The sequence below is a fragment of the Lathamus discolor genome, chromosome 4, assembly GCF_037157495.1.
Source record: "Lathamus discolor isolate bLatDis1 chromosome 4, bLatDis1.hap1, whole genome shotgun sequence".
In the NCBI taxonomy this organism is placed as follows: Eukaryota; Metazoa; Chordata; class Aves; order Psittaciformes; family Psittacidae; genus Lathamus; species Lathamus discolor.
In genome coordinates, this window is record NC_088887.1 from 32,682,649 (window position 1) to 32,704,858 (window position 22,210).

General features: G+C 42.8%; 2 protein-coding genes across 2 annotated transcripts in view; one reads left to right on the forward strand and one right to left on the reverse strand.

Moving 5' to 3' along the window:
- Nucleotides 1-2,614: 2,614 nt before the first annotated feature.
- PIGP (phosphatidylinositol glycan anchor biosynthesis class P) lies at nt 2,615-7,551 on the reverse strand. The gene is made up of 4 exons (XM_065676946.1): nt 7,230-7,551; nt 5,625-5,697; nt 4,424-4,542; nt 2,615-3,248 (listed from the first exon to the last, which is right to left on the reverse strand). The coding sequence occupies exons 1-4, from the start codon at nt 7,309-7,311 to the stop codon at nt 3,118-3,120; spliced, it is 405 nt and encodes a 134-aa protein (XP_065533018.1). The 5' UTR covers nt 7,312-7,551; the 3' UTR covers nt 2,615-3,117.
- Nucleotides 7,552-7,710: 159 nt separating this feature from the next.
- TTC3 (tetratricopeptide repeat domain 3) overlaps nt 7,711-22,210 on the forward strand; it is a 74,485-nt gene continuing 59,985 nt past the window's right edge. The window contains exons 1-7 of the mRNA XM_065676940.1: nt 7,711-7,814; nt 8,622-8,707; nt 10,267-10,312; nt 17,069-17,201; nt 18,341-18,425; nt 19,628-19,681; nt 21,544-21,667. Coding sequence (XP_065533012.1) covers nt 8,633-8,707; nt 10,267-10,312; nt 17,069-17,201; nt 18,341-18,425; nt 19,628-19,681; nt 21,544-21,667 — 517 coding nt within the window. The 5' untranslated portion in view covers nt 7,711-7,814; nt 8,622-8,632. The remainder of the gene's footprint in view (nt 7,815-8,621; nt 8,708-10,266; nt 10,313-17,068; nt 17,202-18,340; nt 18,426-19,627; nt 19,682-21,543; nt 21,668-22,210) is intronic.

The window sequence follows — 22,210 nt, forward strand, 5'->3', positions numbered from 1 at the left end:
CTAGAAACTGAAATAACATTTGAGATGCCGTGTTGCTTTTTCTTTCCTTTTCTTCTTCCAGCCATCCAATCTGTAGGAACAGTAAACACACACAGAGAATTGTGCTAACCTCTTACTCATGTGTGCCTGCGTATTTTACTTAATGGGCTCTACACATTTGAACTTCACAAAAGATCATTTACCTCTTTTGCTGTAGCTCACTGTTGATATCAAAGTGGCAGATTCTTCTACCAATGCTTAGAATGAAATTATGTGGCTACACAAAGAATTTAACTCTTCTATTACTTCATATGCATACACCATACATTTGCGATGAAGCGTCCATGCTTATGGCATTCAACACAGTACAATGAAAAAGACCAAAATCAGTTTCAAGATAGCTTCACTTTTTAAATCAGTTGCATGACTCTTCCAGTACACTCCATGACTTCTCTTCCAGTACTTAACTTCAACATCATAAACACAGTCTGTGTTGCTACTACTCTTCTCCTAAGAGAGACATACTCTAAGAGAGACATTCCGCTAAGGCGGAAAGCAGAGAGACATACTCTACTACCTATATACAAATTCAGCAACCAAAGCTCTATTATTACCTTTGGCATACAACCTTTTCATTCTAAACAGAACAAATCAATCTTTTTTTTTTTTTTTTTTGTGTGACATGTCTACATAGACATTCATTCAAACAGCATTTGGGGGGAACCTGCTTTACAAGATTGCATTTATAGCAAAATGTGTAAAATACCATCAGTTTCCAATATATAGAAACTGCAGAAGAATCCTAGAAGGTGCATTAAAATGCAAGGCTGCAGTTTCATCATTTATTTCAGCAGGGACAATGCAGTTGGTGTAACTCTGTTACTAGAGGTTGTACTATAACAATACACCACCAGTAAGTCAGAAGGGTGAAAATGGGGGCAAATTTAGGGTTTTGCCTTTATTTATTTATTCTTCAGTCTCTGAGAAGAATGGATACCTGATATCCCATCTGTGAACAGGTATGTTTTGTAAAGAAAGGCACTACTAGCAACACAGTTCAATCATTTCAGTTTTTTTCTGAATAATATTTAAGGCAAAATCTATATAAACCCCACCAAATAACTAGAGCTCTAAGTGTGCTGTACATTTACAAAAGGGTGAATCTCTCTTCTTTTTGCTAGCAGAGTTGCTTATCTTTTCCTTAATCACAGTTACAGGCAAGACAGTGAAATGATGGATCCCAAATACCTGCAATTCCCTACAATGCATTTATTAGCCCAATGACAGTTTTTTTAGACAACTGGCTTTATTTTGATCACAGAGGCAATTTCTGAAGTGTCAAACATTACTCCTAAGTTGAAGAAAAGGTCACTACAGTGCCTTTGAAGCACCACTACACAGTAGTGACAGAAAAGCAAAGATTGAGTTTCATGCCTGCAAGTTTTACTTAAACAAATGGCCCCAGTTTGCCTACTCACTTAGGTGCTTCTGTTAGTTTTCCCCTAATTGTGAGGTCTGCAGTTAAATTAAATGGCAGATTCATCACTGATACAATCTTTGTTGAAGGTTTACAGTCCTTTAATTTGTGTGCTTTCAGGTCTTGAGGGCATTTTCCAGTACCTTTTCTTTAGCCTGAAGGGATTTGGGTATCCTTAACAGGGGACTAAATTAATCCCTGCATCAAACGATAGCAGAAACGTGGCCTTCACTTGCTGTCAATTTAGAATTAAAAACAAAATTGCCTTCTCAGAAAGCAAAAGGAATGTAGAACACAAGTAGAAATTACATACCAAAAAAAAAAATTACAGCCAATAGTTCAGTGTCTACAACATTACAGAATTCACAAGAGTAAATACACCTTCACATCTGTTGATTGCAAAATCTTGAATCAACCCCATATATAGGTGTTTGAGCACATAAAATTAATAGAAGGGCAAAAGCATGGCAGGAGGGGGAAACAATAGCAACTGAGGACAAAAACAACAAAAAGAAAAGTTCACAACCATGCCTATAACTATCAAACAAACATTGTACCAACCTGCAGTCATCAGGCTTATGTACAAACACTCACTGTTGTAAAATGTCCCCAAACAACAATATACCTAAAATTTACCATTTCAGAGTGAAATGTTGAAATGTATTTTTGCCTTTGTTAAGAAGATATTTTTCTCCTACCTGTAACACCTAGCAGGTTTGGGTTTTTTCTTCAAACACAGGTGAAAAAAAAATAGCAAACTACTAAAGAGGATGAAAAAACAACAGATTTTATATTTATATTAGATTGACTGTTACCAGGTCTTAAGACTTCCCACAGCAACTGATGGTTGTTTTGACCATTTTCTAAAGGAACTGGCTAAGATTCTTCACAAAAATTTTCAAAACTTTCTTATTACCTTTTAATGAAATAGTGATGTTTTTAACTAAATTCTCTGCTGGTCAGAAGATGGCTTATAGACCTAACAGACAATAATGAAGCCCTATTCACTGGCTTTCATAACCAAGCTAAATAACCTTGACTGCTGAAGATAACCAGGTGTGTGACTCTCGGAAGAAAGGCAATAAAAACTGTTTCTCTGCACAGTAACGCACACCTGAAAGAAAATCCACATCATAGAATCACAGGAAAACCACTAACTTGAACAAGTAAAAGTTAGCTACATTTTATTAATATTTACAGATAAGAACTGTATATTTACAATGTAAACACTTCAAATTAACATAATTTCCATTTGACCAGTGGAACACATTTTCTCTCCCTGAATTCAAAGAGAAACAGATTAAGCTATGTCTGAAAGCTATTTCTTTCATTCTTGGAGGGAAATTGCAAGCAGAAATCTGCACGCAATAGAACATTTTAAACTCACAAGAATGGTTAGATAAATGAATGTGGCATAATTCTCATACCAATGCATGTTATTAAGGTGCATGTATAATAAAATCAAGCCATCTCAAGGAAATATGTTAACATAAATTTAGTCAGATTCAGGGGAAAAAAAAAAACAACAAACCCAAATAAGAACCAAAAAAACCACTTTCTTCTGCAAGTAGACAGAGATTGGGTCACTTTTAGTTTGGAGAGGTTTTGATTTTCCTTATGTAACACTTGTACTAATCCTTTATTCAAACAGATCTTAATGACTATCTGCTATTGCAGATTCCTTTTTCAGAAAGGAAAAACATTCTGTTTACTTCACTGATGGGAATATCCCTCAGTGCTGGAATTGCTTCTTCTTGGAATTTCTTCCGCTGCTGCTTTTTTGCATAGTTATCTACAGGAAAGAATAAGAACATTTCATTTATTATAGATTTTTTTTTCCTTTCAAGAAACATTATATAATGCAACACTGCATAAATTTAGCTGCTATAAGTAATGCTGAAAAGCCCATCTTGCTGAGGTATAGTAAGGTGGCCATCAGAAACACTTTACATCAAGATGTCTTAGCAGAGCCCCTGAAGAAATCAACCCCACCCTCCTGCTGAAATCACTCTCTGGGACTTGGTTTAAGATGCTGTACGACATCAAATCCTAACTATCCAAGGATAAAAAGAACAAACAAAAAACCCCAGAGTGAATAGCTCAGCCTGTAGTTTGAACACTATACCAGAATTTTTGCTGAGAGATGCAGCCCACCCTCCCTTTATCTTGGCTGCTTGTTCCCATCAAGACACAGCACCCATTCCTGTAACAGCATAAACACTTTTACAGATCTGTTTTGAACGGAATTACAGAACTTTTCCCTCTGAAAAAGAAAATTTTCAAATACAATTGTTTTTCAAACATAGTAGGTACCCCGTCCCACCTGCCATACAGCCACACAAACTCTTGGGTTGACATCAAAAGAGAAGGTGACATGGAAGTGTCAATGAGAGCCCAGGAACACAAGGGTGACTAAATGGCAGTTCTTGAAAGCAGCATTGGAGTAACGCATTTGAACTACAGCCTCAACTGATTGCTTTTCCTTAGCAGTGCATTGTAATGTACTACTACTATGTACATAGTTTGTTGAAAGAATGCAACTTCAGCCGTTCCTTTAGCAATAGGTAAATTTTGTGCCAGATTTTATCGTCTGCATTTTTTCTAACACCTGCAAATAGTGGTGTAATTTCTCATGTGGAAGAAGGTGCAGCTGCCTGAAGAATGTTGTGAATGCCTTGAACATGTCTCCTTGGCAGGAGTAAAGGCTACACAAAAGCTGAGAGAAAAACTGAAGAACAGCTTTTTTACACAGGCAATCACTGACATATTTAATCATGCTTCAATACCACAACATCCTCCTCTGCACCACATTGACTCCTGCTTGCCTTCCCACTTCTTCCCATGACACTCTTCACTAGTTCATAATGCAAGGTGCAAACTTTGCAGATCTTTATATATACATTGACAGAAATTACCAGCTGAGTATCAAAATTAAAAAACCCAAAACAGAAAAAACAGTAAAATTACCTGTAATAGTATGTGTGGAGTTAAGTGGAGCTGTACTCATCATGTTAATACCAAAAAGTAATATATAACCAATTCCTACAGCAACCAGTAGATACACTGGCAAAGCAACTGCCCAGTATCTGAGGAAGAAGATTTTAAAATTCACATATCATAATAACAAACACCTAATGACACAACAGTTTTAATACAGAAGTTGTTATTGTATCTCGCACAAACTCAGCCAAGAGGAGAAGAAACACCACCTCTGAATAGGGGCCATGGCCTCTCCCATTATTACTGACTACAGAGTCACCATAGCTAGTCTGGTATAGATCCTCAAATAGATTTCTTACTTACGTGTTGGTTTTTTTTTCTTTAATTACGTTTTGAAGATACACTTTGTGGTTAAAAAGAATACTATCTTTGTACCACCTATAGGCCTAAGGAAGAGAAAAGGGATGAGAGGAATCATCCCGGAAATAACATTCCTCCAGAAAGTCTCTTAGGGAGGATGTTGAAAAACTGGAAAGATATGTCTTATACAAAGGGAAAAGCCAGGAAAAGATGATACAGTCCTGTTTTATGTGGAGAAAGAAAAGTATTCAGCCACTGGCCGCTTTTTGGCCAAAGTATGGGGCTGAGGAAATATAAGTTTATCAGGCTTTAAATTTTTAAATAAGTGTCAAGGGGTAACAGATTCAAAGTTAAACAGGGGAAGTTTAGGTTAGATATAAGAAAGAAGTTTTTTACTGTGAGGGTGGTGAGGAATTGGAACAGGTTACCCAAAGAAGTGGTAAATGCTCCATTCCTCAGTGCTCAAGGCTAGGTTGGATGGAGTCTTGGGTGACACAGTTTAGTGGGTGGAAATCCTGCCCATGACAGTGGAGATGGAATTAGATGATCTTAAAGTCTGTTCCAACCCTAACTACTCTATGATTCTATGAAGTTTACTGTATTTTCACCGGCAAAGTTCCTGAGAACGAATTTATCATAAAACATCCAAATACTATCGCTTTTCTCACCACAGATACTTATCTACATAAATAAAAATGCTTCAAAAAGATTAGAGTCCTTTATCATCAAAAACTGGATTAAATACATGGCCATTATATAAAAAAACCCCTAACTAAACAACAAAAAACCCCAACTTTTGTTATTTGAGGATATTTAAGGGTGTCCGACACACATATTCAGGCTAAACAGTTCAAGTGGCTGAACTTACTTTTGAGGCCAGTATGTTAGTCCCAGTGAGAACAGCCAAGTCTCGGGAACATAAGCCCAGATGAGGTACAACACTGCATGAAAGAATTAAGAGGTCACAACAGTACAATTGATAGTGGTTTACACTTCTTTCGCTAGTTTTAGAGCAATATTTTGCTTTTACACTATTTAAACCAAAGTAGCTCAACCAAAACACTGTAGAATATGTGTCTCAGGCACAAAACCTGCCCAACACAGGGACAATGTTTTGTAGGTGGTTATATGGTAACATTTTTATATTTGCTTTAACATTTACTTTCTGATTTCCTATATAGACAGACAAGAATTTCCTGCAAGTTGAATGGCAAAACAAAGAAAGCCCTCAGTAAAAGGATGTCAAATGACTCTGGATGTGGAAAACATAGCAGAAAATAATCACACAATGAATCATGTGGTTGAGAAAAGTTGGTAGAATTACAGTGCTTGGATAGAACTGGTCAGATGCTGTTATTGGAAATACTGACTGTTGGAAAGATAGTCATTTTCATGTCAACAAACACCATACGGAGAAATTTTGTTTCCTAACAACAAATCCAGACTAAAGTTTAACAAAACTTGAGGGGTACAGATCAGTAGCCAAACAGTGACACAAGCTGCAGAACTGCAGTGGCTTCCTGTAACAGTAAAGGAAATCAAATACTTTCATTCCTTCTTACTTCCTAAGGGTGAGAAAGACTTACAGTAGGATCCTGGATTATTGTTTGAGTACATTATAGTTGCAGCACCTTCTCCTGTGTTGAAAAAGTGTCCTCACCCTCTCAAGCCTTGGTCCTGTGGGGGCATACAGAGTATTTGCCCCCGTATTTAAAGGATGGCTACAAAGAGGATGGAGACTCCCTTTTTACAAGGAGTTACATGGAAAAGATGAGGGGTAATGGGCACACATTATTCCTGGGAAGATTCCAACTGGACACAGGAAAATTTTTCACAATAAGAACAACCAGCCATTGGAATAATCTCCCCAGGGAAGTGGTGGGTTCTCCACCACTGAACACTTTTAAGATCCAGGTGGGCAGGGTGCTGGAACATCTAGTCTAGGTCATGCTTTGCCAAGAAAGGTTGGAACAGATGATTCTTGAGGTCTTCCAACGTGGTACTCTGTGATATGCCAAAGCATCTGTCACACCAACAAAGAAATTACTGGCGTAACCCTAATCATTCTCATTGCTGTTGGCCACAAGACTTACTTTTTTAATTTCAATATTTGGGTGGGGAAGGTTACAGTAGTAGCATCAACAGTGGTTACTGAGTAACAACCATGTATGCAATTCAAGTAAAATAAGCTAACAAAAGAATGCACAGAATTTTGTAAATAATTTGACTCTGTAATACTACCAAAGGTCCCATAATAAGGTTCAAAACAGACAAAACACGAGGAAATTATAAAAGGCAATGACACATCTTTGTAACAGCAGACAGGTTTGCTCATCTTAGCTCACCACACACCCTCGCAACAGACGGTGTCATACAAGTTTGACCCTTCCCAGGAGGTCTTATCGGGAACTACATTTGCCTCGCAAACAAAGCACCACTTTTTGGTGAAGTACTCAGCACACGGTATACTTACTGAAGCCAAACCACGATCCTAAAAAAAGGGCAAATCCATATATCGCCCTTTCCGGCAATGGGGCTGGAGAGTTTTCAACCATGTCCGTCTCTTCCCTCCAGCTACGGGGGAAGGGGGGCGGGAATGGCGAGCGGCAGAGGGGAGGACGCCACACACAGGACACGGTCAGGCGCTGCCAGAGGTTCCCCGGTCGTGGGTGCACCACCCCCTTCTCAGCCCCACTCGCGCCACGCACAGGAACCGCGGTGTTACCGGCCTACAGCCCCACACAAACACAACGCACCCACCGCCCGCCCGCACCCCCGTCCCGTCCCGTCCCTCTGCCTCCTCCCTTTCGGGGTCACGGCCTAGGCAGGGAACGAAGAGGAGGAAGAAGATGCGCCCCAGCCTCCCCGCCAGGCCTCATCCCGCACATGCGCAGCCACAGCCCCGCCGCGTTTGGGCCCTCTCGCGGCAGCCAGCACGGAGCCTGTGAGCTCCCTTGACGTCAGGCGGCAGCCAGCCAGTTGCCGGAGCCCGGCGGGGTGCGGGTGGGAGCAGCCGCGGGCCTGCGGAGCCGGGGGAGAGCGGCTGAGGCGGCGGCCGGTGAGTGGGGCGGCGGCGGGTGCTTTCCACCTCCCCGTGTCTCGCTGGGCTCCCGAGCCCCCTTCGTCCGTGTGGGGCTGGGTCCGGGAGGGTGATGCCCATCCCTCCGGAGCTGCCGGCGGAGTGACGCCGGGCCCAGTTCGGTCAGCATGAGGCGGGCACTGGTGCTGGCGGCGCTGGGAGCCGCGGCGGAGCTCCTCCGGGCCGCTGAAGCTCTTTATTGCTAGGAAGACCGAGCACGGGCAGGGCTGTCCCGACGGGAAAGGCTGGGCTGCGACACGTCAGTGGCGAGCCTCGGGGTTTCCGGGGTGTAACGGCGGCGGGGAGCCCGGCCGGCTCTAGCCTCGCCTTTGGCGGGGCTGTGGAAGGGACGGGCGCTGCCGGGCGCGCCGCCGAGCAGCAGAGAGCTGCGCGGCCTGGGCCGGGGCTGCTGCGCTGGGGCTGTCAGGCGGGGCTGCCGGGGCTTTAACTCCGCTCCCCCGGGACGTGGCAATAGTTCTGGGGTGCCGCCCCCTGCCCGGCTGCTAAGAACTGCCCGTCCCTCCGCTGCCGGTCTCGTGTGAGGGAGCGCGCTGGAGCATTGTCAGGCGTCAGGGACTTGGGAGAATGTCAGTCGATTTAACGAGCTTTTGACTGACGCTTTAAGTTATTGTTTCGCGCATTAACCTATGGGGTGTGTAAATAAGAACGCATCTTCAGTGAAACTCTTGCAAAGTGTAGTTTAATGTTGTGATCATTTCAAGTCTTGCAAAGCACGTGTTAGTTGCTTCTTCCCTTCATGCCTTTCTCATCATCCTTTTCTCTCAGGATCATGTACCATGGGTGAACCTGTGTGCAAGTCTGAGTCTGTAGGCCTGGCTTTTTATGCTGATCGTAAATCTTGCTGTGAATTGGTAAGTAGGGTTGGAACTAGATGAAAAACTTGCAAGATGTTCCAGTGGAGTTTATACCTATATCTGATCTGCAGAGTAATTGCTAGTGTTGATTAATTCAAACTGATGCAAAGGTACCTTCTGTTATTCACTTTCAAAAGTACTAAGTTGGTGTATAGCATAGAGACTGTGTATCCTCTTATCGAGTAAGTTTTACTTAATACATATACAGCTATGTGAAATGAGATGGTGGTGTACAGGTCCTATTAGGAAAACTTGGCCAACTGTTTGGCTGTGTATCTAGGCCATATTTGGGGTGCTGTATCTCCAAGTCACAGATTCACTTCCTATAACTGCAGAGCAATACAGCTTAGTTTATGTAAGTTGAAGTCTGCAAGTCAACAGTAGTGTTCATTCATTCTATATTCCTGTCATCTCTTACAATTTTTTCTAGCCTTTTGTGCCCAATAAAGGTTCTACTTATTTAGTTGTTTCTTTCATTGAATGAACTGTAGCACTCTTCTGTTTTAGTACTTGCAAGATTGCTCTCCTTTACTGTTATTTTGCCTGGCTTGCTATGCTTAAGGAGCCTTAGAAAACACTATAGTAGTTAATCTTCCTGCTGCTTGGAGAGTTCAGTTATGAGTTATATATCCAAGTGTTGCTGCTGCAAAATGCAGATTAGCTGGCCTAATATTATTCTTCCGAAGCAGAAATTAAAAGTAGAGGTAAATTGAATTTACCAGTCCAGTATTGAGTCTCATTAGAAATTGTTTAGATCAATAAAGATTTTTTTTTTTCCCTGTACTGTGGACAAAATGAAGTACTTTTACAGCTGTGTTAGCATAAGATACTAGACATTTTATCTCTTAAGATGACGTGTGTGCTGTGCTATAGAAAGAAAGCCCTTGGTTCTGTGCAGGTGCTAAATCTTGGTTTTCAGCTTTGCTTTGGTGGGAATACCACCTTGAGCTTGATGTACAGAGGGTTTGTGTTGGGGGTGTGTGTGGTTTGTTTTGGTTTTAAATATTGTAGTAAAATCTGCTCTGTGGAGTGAAGGAGATGTTCAGTCATCTTTCAAGATTAACTGATTTTTGAAGTAATATTTTTTTTTTTCCTCTTTGTCGTTGGGTGTCATGGTCTGTTAAGTATGTTGATGTTATAGCAACTTATTTTTGTGAGTAAGCTTTGATTTGCATGTAACACTCTGATAGTTCAGAAATACTGCTTTGGGTGAAATCACATGATTGCTTGTCATCACCTTAGGTCAAGTTAGTAACTCATCTTTGCACACAGTAAGCCAACTTTGCACATAGCATGCTAGTATTTCCAGAAGGTCTGCCGCTGAAGGAATAAAGGTCTGCCGAAGCGCATCTTTTATACTGGTCTAAGTATGTTCAGTAATTACCTTTTCTTGAGAAAAAAAGTCAGTGACAGAATATAAAAATCGCTCTCATCCCTCCCTTCCTCTGATGTAAATAATTTGTATTGGTTTAATATTTAAAAAGAGTTTAGCAATCATAGCTAGTGTAACACATTTGTGAGATGAACAATGTTAAAAAAAATATGTTTATCTTTAGGGTCATGCAGTGTTTGTACAGCGATCAACACAGAAGCCTAAAACAGGTATATAAACTAAAACAATATTACATACTTTCTAATACACTTTTTATGCTGTGTTTAGATCTTTTGATTGCTTTTTCACTTTTTTCCTTATTTTGTCTGAATAAGTAGAAAATTATTATTTCTTAGCAGAAGCATTAGTATGTTCTTTTACACTGGAAGAATTCTCATCTTTTTGTCTTAACGTAATGTGCAAAAGACTGCTATACATTTGTGAGAACAGGTAAATCCTTAGTAATACGTGCATATATGCAGACAATTAATGTTCCAGGATGGTGACTTAGGCTTGCGTTCATTACCTGTGTGTTAACTGTAGCTATATCGTAGCTGTATGCATCTAAAAATACATTCAAGTTGATCTTTGTAGGTAAAATTCTGCAGTTACAATATTTAAAAATAATTTTTAGTTGCAGAAAATCAAGTGGCTCAAGAGTATGTCAAGTTCTTCAAAACTGTAACATGTTGGACACTCATATGAACACAGCCAACTATGTAGAATGGATTTTTGCATATATTCAGGATCTCAAATAATACTGCTTCTGCTCTGAGAATGATTGATGCCATCTCAATAGCATAAAAAGGATCTTTACCTTTTAAAGACAATCTCTGAGGGAAATGGATTATATTTTTGAAAGACCCATGTATCGTGCATGTAATGGCCTCTGGAGAAAAAAAAGGAATAATATTGCTGATTTTATTGTACCATGTTGCTATGAACCACACTACTTTGGACTTACTGTAGAAAATAATTGAAGGGGTACAGTTAGAAGAGGCTCATGTTTTACGTTGAACATTAACAGCCATTATACAGCTCACAGCCCTTCTTAGGCTCTTCATTTAGCAGCACGCTGTGTTTATTAATTAGACTTTAAGATCATCTAGTTCCACCCCCCCCTGCCATGGGCAGGGATACCTCACAATAAACCATTTCACCCAAGGCTCTGTCCAGCCTGGCCTTGAGCACTGCCAGGGACGGAGCATTCACAGCTTCCTTGGGCAACCCATTTCAGTGCCTCACCACCCTTGCAGTAAAGAATTTCTTCCTTATGTCTAACCTAAACCTTAACGCATTACCCCTTGTCCTATCACTACAGTCCCTAATGAAGAGTCCCTCCCCAGCATCCTTGTAGGCCCACTTCAGATACTGGAAGGCTGCTATGAGGTCCCCACGCAGCCTTCTCTTCTCCAGGCTGAACAGACCCAACTTTCTCAGCCTGTCTTCACACAGGAGGTGCTCCAGTCCCCTGATCATCCTCATGGCCCTCTTCTGGACTTGTTCCAACAATTCCATGTCCTTTTTATGTTGAGGACACCAGAACTGTACACAGTACTCTAAGTGAGGTCTCATGAGAGCAGAGTAGAGGGGCAGGATCACCTCCTTTGACCTGCTGGTCACTCTCCTTTTGATGCAGCCCAGGATACGGTTGGCTTTCTGGGCTGCGAGTGCACACTAAAGGCGGCTCACGTTCATTTTCTCATCGACCACCACCCCCAAGTCCTCCGCAGGGCTGCTCTGAATCTCTTCTTTGCCCAGTCTGTAGCTGTGCCTGGGATTGCTCCAACCTTGCACTTGTCATGGTTAAACTTCATGAGGTTGGCATCAGCCCACCTCACAAGCGCATCCAGGTCCCTCTGGATGGCATTCCTTCCCTCCAGTGTATCAACCGAAACGCATAATTTAATGTCGCTGGCAAACTTGCTGAGGGCGCACTCAATTCCACTGTCCATGTCACTGACAAAGGTGTGTAACAAGATCGGTCCCAAAACCAACCCCGGGGGACACCACTTCCTACCAGTCTCCAACTGGACATTGAGCCGTTGACCACAACTCTTTGCATGTGGCCATCCAGACACTTCTTTATCCACCGAGTGGTCCACCTATCAAATTGATGTCTCTCCAATTTAGAGAGAAGGATGTCATATGGGATAGTGTCGAATGCTTTGCACAAGTACAGGTAGATGACATTAACTGCTTTGCCCCATCCATCAGTTCTGTAGCCCCATCATAGAAGGCCACCAAATTGGGTAGACAGGATTTCCCCTTAGTGAAGCCATGTTGACTGTCATCAAACTCCTTGTTGTTTTTCATGTGCCTTAGCATGCCTTCCAGGAGAATCTGCTCCAAGATTTTGCCAGGCACAGAGGTGAGACTGACTGGTCTGTAGCTTCCTGGGTCATCCATTTTCCCCTTCTTGAAAATGGGGGTTATATTTCCCTTTTTTCAGTTGTCAGGATCTTCACCTGACTGCCATGACTTTTCAAATATAATGGACATTGGCTTAGCAACTTCATTTGCCAGCTGCTTTAGGACCTGCGGATGGATTTCATCACGTCCCACAGACTTGTGCACATGCTGGTTCTTAAGATGATCTGGAAACTGATCCTGTCCTACAGTGGGCCTAAGGTCTTCATTCTCCCAGTCCCTGCATCTGCCTTCCAAGACTTGGGTGGTTTGGTCAGAGCATTTGCCAGTGAACACTGAGGCAAAGGAGTCATTGGGAACCTCAGTCTTCTCCAAATCAAAGGCAGTCTGTTCTCCCAATAGCTTCCAGAGAGGGCCCACATTGTCCCTAGTCTGTCTTTTGTTTGCTACATACCTATAGAAGCCCTTCCTGTTATCTTTCACATCCCTTACCAGCTTTAATTCTAACTGGGCCTTAGAATCTTTTGGCTTGCTGACAGTGTCCTGCAGCTCAGTCACCTGCTGCAGGAGGACCTGCACCAGGGTACACCGATCGCAGCCCTGCCTGTTGTGCACCCTTGCCTCAAGACACAAGTGGAGCCACTTTCTGCACTCCAAGGTCTGCGCTGCAGCCTCCCCTCTCAATGGTTCTGTCTGGGTGTCTGGTGTGTTTCCAAGAGGTGATTAAGCTCACTTTCTACCAGAACTGGGCAGAGGCAGTAGCATTTTCTACAACTGTATGTGAAAAACATGGGTGTTTTTCATAAAAGAACAGTTTGCTCAGACAAACACAGAAGTTTCCTCATTTCAGATGGGATCCCAGCTGGGGCTGTCTTCTGCAGCCTACACCAACATCTCCAATAAACTCGGTGACTTTCCCTTTCCCCCCAGTAGATCACCCAAGAAATAAACCTATGGTAGGGAGACCAACGGTCATTCTGCATTTCAGGGATTTGAACAAACGTGCTGGGGGATTTGTTGCTAATCTCTAAATCTCTGCCCTCTATACAGTACCCTTACATGATACATAGCTGAGGGTTTTAAAACTGTTCTACCCAACTGAGTCAGTTACTTGTTTTTCCTGAGCGTTGCAGGGAAAAGCTGCTCATGTGGTTTAAACCGAACTGGGATCAAAACACTTTATTGAACAATCGAAACATGGAACTAGGCAGCAGTCAGTAAAGTGTTGCATTCATGTAGTAATACAAGAGACAAGCCCCCAAACTAGACACGAGTGTTAACAAACACAAGCAAATATCTAAACACCCTGCGTAACAAACGCAGATTTCCTAAATTCATCTTTCCAAGAAGAAGACGTCACCATGAGCAGCGCAGTAGCAAATGCCACTTGGCGTATTGATAAGGAATGGTGAGGAAATCCTGTATGCTCTCTCCTTTTCTGCAAAGTTCATGCAGAGGGACCCAAAACCCCTTTCTTTCACCCCTGGGATCGCCGCAGTCAAATGACTGTATGTGGTATAAAAGCCCTTATTGACACATGTGAACATAGAGATTAATTTACAGGGACACCAAGCAGCGGTGCCATGTGTGGTCACCATGGGTGGGACATCTCCCTGGGCCTCCTGGGCACAGGCACTGCCTCAGGCCAGCTCCCCAAAGTCCTTTCTGCAAGGGATGCTGGGCAAAAGGGCAGCAGCAGCAGCGCTGCAGTGGGCAGGGCTGTGGGGGCCCCGTCACCACTGTGTCATAGTGCCACTACCCACCAACACAGCATCACAATGCTCTGGGGCAGTATAAGGCAGCATCCTCCTGTGTCCCACTGCCAGAGTGCCTGGCTTTGCCACCAGGACAGAGCTGGCAGCCTGAAGGCACCCAAGAGGAAGTCCTTGAGGCACCGGTGGAATTACTTGGAGGGGCAGAGGGGGGAAGACTGCCCGAAGCTGTGGGAGGTTCTCTGCTGCAGTTCCAGCTCCTGGAGGGGCCATGCTCACAGCTCATCTGATGGATGGAAATCCTGCTTCAGTCTTTGGGGAGCTCGCTGCCCTCATCTTCTGGGGAGACAGTGGCAGTAGCCATAAGAAATAGGATCCACAGATGGCCAACTGCTTTGGAGCTCCAACTGCCAGGCACAGGAAGGATTTTTGCCCCCATTGTTGATCAGGCCAGCGGCATTTTGCTGTTCTTGGGAGCCCCTCAGATGGCTCCAGGTGGAGGCAGAAAAGGCAGAGCCAGTGTCCCCTTAGAGGCATAACCAGCCCGTGGACCAGGAGCAGGTCTTGCTCACATGCTCAGGGAGTAGCCGATCGCCAGTGCTGGGGTCAGGAAGGAATTTTCCCCTGGGGCAGATTGGCACCGGTCCCCGGGGGTTTTTTGCCTTCCTCTGAGCACTGAGCATGACCACTTGTCAGGGCTCCTCTGGTCCTGGTGCTCCGGGTTATCGCCTGGTGCTCATGCACCACGAAGGTGGCCCCTCGTGTCCTGCAGCTGGGGGGGGAAGGCTTTTTTGCCCCCAGGCTGGACTAGCAAGTGTCCCCGGGGTTTTTGCCTCCTCTGCAGCCGAGCACAGCCCCTTCATGGGGCTCCTTTGGGCCATTGTGGCCCAAAGGCAGCTGCTCGTGCTCCACGCAGGTGGCCCTCGTGCCCCGCATCCGGGGGGAGGCAGCGTTCAGCACTCCCAGGGTGGCCCCAACGTGGCCCCGGGACTCCCAGGGTGGCCCCAGCGTGGCCCCGGGACTTGCTGCTGTCCTCTGTAGCACTGAGCACCACCCCAGTCAGGTCTTCCCTGGCCCTTTCTGGCCGGGTTCTTGCGCTCCTCTTGCACCACCACAGCACCGCTCCTGCCCCGGCTTTCCTTTGTCAGGCTGCAAGGGATGAGGCAGCCTGCTGCTGGCTGCGCGTGTGCATTGTGTTAATGCTTGTGAGCATCAGCTCTGAGCGATTTAGAAAAAGAAAATATAATCTAAACTAAACTAGACTAAAATTAACTAAACTAAAATAAGATAAATAACTTTATTCATAAATAAATAAAATACTCTTTCCATCTGTAACATTTCTGATTTGTTTCTTTGAATGGGGTTTTGGTGCTGAAAACCCCTTGACTTCCTAATGTCTACATTAAACCTCCCCGGGCACAGCTCTGAACCATTCCCACATGTCCTACCAATGGATCCCATGGAGAAGAGACCAGCACCTCCCTCTCCATTTCCCTTCCTTGGGAAGAGCTGTAGAGAGCGATGAGGCCACCCCTCAAGCCTCCTTTTCTCCGAACCAGACAATCGCGGTGTCCTCATCCGCTGCTCACAGGACCCGCCTTCCAGCCCTGTCACCAGCTTTGTTGCCCTCCTGGATGCTTTCAAGGACCTTCATGTTCTTAAATGGTGGCACCTAGCACTGCACCCAGTGCTCCAGGTGAGCCTGCACCAGCACTGATTACAGCAGGACAATCACCTCTTCTTCCTTTGTTTGTTACTAGCTCCCCGCTCCCTGGATTACTGCCCTCCTTCTTTCCTGTATGCGCTGTGATGGATGCCTGGGGCCCCTGCACAGTTCAGGCCCAGAGCAAGCAGCCCAGCTCCCTCTCAGCTTCCCTGACACCTTTCAGCTACTGACAGCATCTGCAGCTCAGCCCCTGCTGCAGGAGGGCCTCCAGCTTATCAACTGAACCACATCTTGGTGTGATCACCAAACCTGCTGAGGGCGCACTCAATCCCACTGTCCATGTCACTGACGAAGATGTTGAACAAGACCGGTCCCAACACTGATCCTTGAGGGGCACCACTCATTACTAGTCTCCAACTGGACATTGAACCATTGACCTCAAGTCTTTGCGTGCGGCCATCCAGACACTTCTTTATCCACCGAGTGGTCCACCTATGAAATTGATGTCTCTCCAGTTTAGAGACAAGGATGTGGTGTGGGACAGTGTTGAACGTTTTGCACAAGTCCAGGTGGATGACGTCAACTGCTCTACCCCTGTCCATCAGCTCCATAGCCCCATCATAGAAGGCCACCAAATTGGTCAGTCAGGATTTCCCCTTAGTGAAGCCATGCTGGCTGTCACCAAGCACCTTGTTGTTTTTCATGTGCCTGAGCATGCCTTCCAGGAGAATCTGCTCCAAGATTTTGCCCAGGCTCGGAGGTGAGACTGACTGGTCTGTAATTCCCTGGGTCATCCATTTTCCCCTTCTTGAAAATGGGGGTTATATTTCCCTTTTTCCAGTTGTCAGGAGCTTCACCTGACTGCCATGACTTTTCAAATATAATGGACATTGGCTTAGCAACTTCATTCGCCAGCTCCTTCAGTAGCAAATTGATAGCATATTATATCAGTGCAGTTGAGAACACAGGCAGTTCCTTGGGCAAGGAATGTAAAGCCTGCCAGCAGACCTGTATTCTTTCATAAATACTACTTCTATACCTCCATATAAATTCCCTCTCCTCCTTCAATTTATAAAACACTTCCAAGTTGTATTTAGAGTGTTCAAATTTTCTTGTTTTGGTTATGTAGTACTTAAGAATACAGCATGGAAATAACTAATGGTTTGAATGTTTATTTTGACTTCGGTTACTTGTAATGCCTGAATTGGGTAGTCTGATTCCTAACTGTTCTCTTGAAGATGTTGATCCCTGTGAAGTGTGGTGCAGTCAGCCAGTTGACGTATTAATAGAATGCTGCAACGTTATTAAAATACTCATCTTCTGGCCTCTTCTCTTCAAAAGTGAAAGCAATTCTTTGGCAGCTGATTTGAAGTAAGTAATCATATTCTCAAAGTGATTTAATCAGCCTTTGGTTTGGGTTGGGTCTTTTTTCTGTTTGTTTGGGGTTGTCAGTGAAAGTTCGTTGTATACTTTCAGTAGCGGTTAAACTGTGTACAGGAATGTTTTTACCAGTGTCCTAAGTTAGTTATGGTTAGAAAGTGTTTCCTTTTCCAGGCTGAACAGCCCAAACTATCTCAGCCTGTCTTTGTATGGGAGGTGCTCCAGCTCCCTTTATCATCCTCATGGCCTTTCTTTGGATTTGCTCCAACAGCTTGATGTCCTCCTTGTGTTGAGGACACCAGAACTGTACACAATACTCCAAGTGAAGTCTCATGAGAGCAGGGTAGAGGGGCAGGATCACCTCCTTTGACCTGCTGGTCTCGCTTCTTTTGATGCAGCCCAGGATAAGGTTGGCTTTCTGGGCTGCGAGCGCATGCTGAAGCCGGCTCACGTTCAGTTTCTCATCAGCCAAAACCCCCAAGTCTTTCTTTTGCGGGGCTGCTCTTGACTACTCTGCCCAACCTGTAGCTGTGCCTGGGATTGCCGCAACTTAGGTGCAGGACCTTGCATTTGGCTTGGTTGAACTTCATGAGGTTGGCATTGGCCCACCTCTCAAGCCTGTCAAGGTCCCTCTGAATGACATCCCTCCAGTGTATCAACTGCAACACATAACTTAGTATTGGCAGACTTGCTGAGGGTGCACTCAATCCCGCTGTCCATGTCACCGACAAAGATGTTGAACAGGATTGGTCTCAACACCGACCCCTGAGGGACACCACTTGTTACCCATCACCAGTTGGACATTGAGCCATTGACCACAACTCTCTGTGTGCAGCTATCCAGCCAGTTTTTTATCCCCTGAGTAGTCCATTCATCAAATCGATGTCTTTCCAGTCTAGAAACAAGGTTGTTAGAAACAAGTGTTGAATGCTTTGCACAAGCCCCAAGTAGATGATGTCAGCTTCCTGCCTCTATCCAGAGCAGCTGATGTTGTCTTCCTGGATAACATTTGTAACTATTTAGTTTGTAACCATGGTCCTGCTTAGATCTAATTACCGTAAATAGAGTAATGATGATCATATAATACAGTGTTATTTTCCTAAATAGAAACTTGTTCTGTTTTTGAGCAGCTCACAGATTTTAGACTGGAATTGGAAGAGACTCTGTGATTTAGAGGTTTTGGAAGACCTTTTTGATTTAATGAAAAAAGTTGTCGTAAGTACTATATTTTAACTTTGTGTAAGTTTTCAAGTATAATAAGTTAATTAGATCTGTACCTTATGTGTCTTGGGATGTTATCTTAAATTAGACATTTCCTGTTGCTGGAGTGAATAACTTGTCTGATAGTTGAATTCTTTCTAGAAAGAGTGTCATAGGCTTTATTACAGTTTGGATAACTTACTAAGTATTTGCAGAGTCGAGAATATAGTTTACTGGGGCCCTTGTAAATTTCTAAGAGTCATATCTATGAGGAAAATGGCACCATTCCTGGATGTGCAAGTTAAATACTAATTTTTCTCCTCATTCAACAAATAATACTTAAAATTCGATATTGTGGTTGACTTAAATCAGAAACAGAACAGTGCAGAGGAGAGAGGGATATAACAAATGTTCTCATCAGCTGAAGGGAAAAGATTTTTTTTAACTTTTATTTTTAATTTAAGTATGATAAGTTTAAAAAAAAAAGGTTGTCAAAATTCTGTGCTCAACCCCAAGCAACTTTCTTTGATGCAATATTCATGTACTGTGTTACCTTGTGGATTCATACTTCATTGTGCTGGTTTTGCTGTTTCCTCATTTAGACTATCTGAGTGCTCTGTTTTCACCTTCTTGTACTTCAGGATGTCCCTATAGTTTTTCCATTTTATCTCATGTGATGAGTTCTTTGTGCTGTTTCCTTCTCTGATAGTCTCCCATTTGATCTTTATGTGTGAGAGCCCGTGTATATTCTTATCTCCCTATTTACTTCTGCTTCCCTCTTCTTACTTCCTCAGCCTGTATCTCCTCTACGTAAAAAGATTGTATATCCAATAGTAAGTTTTGTTTGGAGGAGCATAAGGTCTGAGGAGAGGAAGTACTGTTGTTTTGGATGGTTTTCATTGGATGTGTCAGCTGATTCTTTGGTATGTAGGTAACTGCAGAGGTGGTTAAAGTGGCTGACTTTCCTAACCAGATGTAACAACATCCATGCATTCCTATTTCCATGTCAACATTTATTTATTTTTCAACAAAAATGGTAGGGGATTTGCTACCAAATACAAAAATATTTCTTGAAACTTTGAAATGGACCAGAGCAACCGTCCAGATGATACTGCGTTAGACCAGAACAGAAAATGTTATTGAGCCTCAGCAGATAGAAACTAAAGTTATCAGATCTAAATAACTTGGTTTTTATTTGTTTTCTATCCCTCTTCCAGAACATTCCAACTTTTATTCATGGTGTACTGAGTATTGGCAGCAGAGTAGAACACGTAAGTTTCTCAAATTGTTTTTAATAGGAATGCTTCTTTATGTGTGAATAAAACCAAAATGTTTATACAAATATCCCAAACTTGAAGATGCTTGCATAGATAAACTGAGTCTGAAGTTTTTAAAGTATATAGATACAGGACTGGAGTTGCCAGCTGTTGCAACTCTGAGTCACAAACCAAAATCTGTGTGTGACAGGAATTGCAAAATAAGTATCTTAAGAAGACCAAAAGGAGTGTCCTCTCCTTCTGTGCTGGTATTGGTGTGTAATGCTGAAAGGCTAGGTGTGGGCAAAAGGCAAATAAATACACTTTATGTGTTATGTGTAAAGAAGTTGTTGCTAGTATAGTAGATGTCTTCCAGAATGAACTATTGCAGAAGAAGAAGAAGAAAGAAAATGAAGAAATAAATACTACTAAACAGAAAAACTCTCTAATGATAATGGTTAAAATTATAATGCACACACTTCCTAGTATCTGACTGTTTTCCCAGTGTTATGCTTATCCTTGCACTGTTTCTTGGGATCCTGAAGTGAATGCTTCTGTGTTTTCATGTGTGGAGTGGCGGATGTAGCCATTGCTAGCTGGCGTTCTCCGATGCCAGGACTGCTGTTGATGTTTTCTTCTTCCTCATCCTAGAGTCTCCTTAGGTTCATTTTTAAACCAGATTAGTCATAACCACCTGGTCAGAAGGAAACTTTCTGTTAACAGTTAAAGCTGAGTTAAAACAGAGATCTAAGCAGGTCAGAACAAGCTCAGGATAAACATGACAAGTCACAGCCCTGCGGCCTTGCAAACTCTGTATAAAGCAATGACAGTGCTGTATGATGAGCCTACAGCGCTACAAGTGGGGGACCACTGAAATGATGCAGAAGTTCTCTTCTTTGGAGATGGGTTGGAAATCTTTTATGAGATTATCAAATAGTGAAACTGATTCAATCTGAAGGACTGTGAATGGCAAGAGCAAGACTGTGATTTGAAAACCTGTTAATCCATTGCAAATTTGGTGTATGGTAGACCTTTACTTGTTACATTTTTCAGCTTGTAAACTTTGGACAGTGAATGTTCTTAGTTTCCCTGTGTTTGTCATTTTCTTCCCACTTTCTAGTTTCTGCTGTCTGCTGTAGGTTAACTGCAAAAGCTAAATTAAAAACGATGAAATTAGAAGGTAGTATCATAGCTGATAATTGCAATGGGAGAATAGGTACAACTGTATGTTACCACGGGATCACCCAGTTCCTATATGTTTAGCGATAATTTGTCTTAGTCATATGGGTTTTTACATTATTTTTCAAAATCTGTTGGCTCAGGTAATGTGGGAATATCCCCGGCAATGGACATTCTTCACTTAATCACTCTCCTTCAGTTAAAGCTCTGTAGCTCGAGCAATTAAATACAGTTTTAATAGAAAGGAAGTAATGATTTACAGAATTGAGTCTTAGCCTTGCCTGTGTGTCTAACAGCCTGGAGAATGTTGCTTTTTTTGATCAGGCTTGTCACTTCCCACTGAAGCAATTTTGTGTGCAGTCACTGAAAAGAAGTTTCTCAATCAAATTCAGTAAATTGAGTGGCTCCCCTGTCTCCTGTTGAAAGAACAACTGTTTTCATTTTGTGAATATGCTTTATTATGCTATGCTTTTGTTATCTAGATATTTGTGTTTATGAGCTGTTGTCTGTTTCAAAGGCTAACAAATCATTAACAAGTGCATAGTATAAGTGTTACAGTAGTATTGTTTGTTATATTTACATGGAATGCTTCCACTATATTGTCAGTGAGCTGCTGGTTTGTGTGATGGTGTTTTTGTTTTAAGACTTTGCTTTGTATAGAATAATTTTTTTTCTTTATTTTCCTTCAATTGAAATAGGGTGTCTTTGATTTTGGGCATGGACTTGATTGGGTCAGATACACAGGTGATCTCAGTATTCTGCAGAGGCTAGAGAAACTCGGTGATTTTGGTTCAATGTGTCTTGGAGTTTTCTTTGGTCAATGTAAGTACGAACACTTTTGGGGAAACAGTGGTGAGGAAAGTCACTTGTGTTGTAATTATGAAATAGTGAATGTTTGCATGTATTTCATTACTCTGAGAGACTCAAAAAGTGACTGGGAAAATAGTGGTGGTGTGGGGGTTTTTTCCTTGTTTTTTGTCAATTCTTCCTTGAATTTTTATATGTGGGTCATATTTACAGTGCACATGTTCTTTCTGAACAGAGCATTTTTGCACATTGGTGTCGCTTATGGCCTGTATGTGTGCCCTGTATTGTTTTAACTTCAGGTTAAGTTGAAAGTTGCCTGAAATACTGTTTGGGTCTTTCTGTTAAATGGTTGGCAGAGGTTTTTGTCAAAATACTAGTTAAGAGGTTAGTCATATTTCAAAAATAAGCTTATGTAGCTCACTGAAGTTACCCTGAGATATTAGCACTAGCAGTAGAACTTCTGCTGAAATTACAAAAAGCTCAGTGCTGCTATATTTGACACATGTTTAGTGGCTTCTATTCCCGTATTTTTGCATATGTGCATTCTAACTCGGTTGT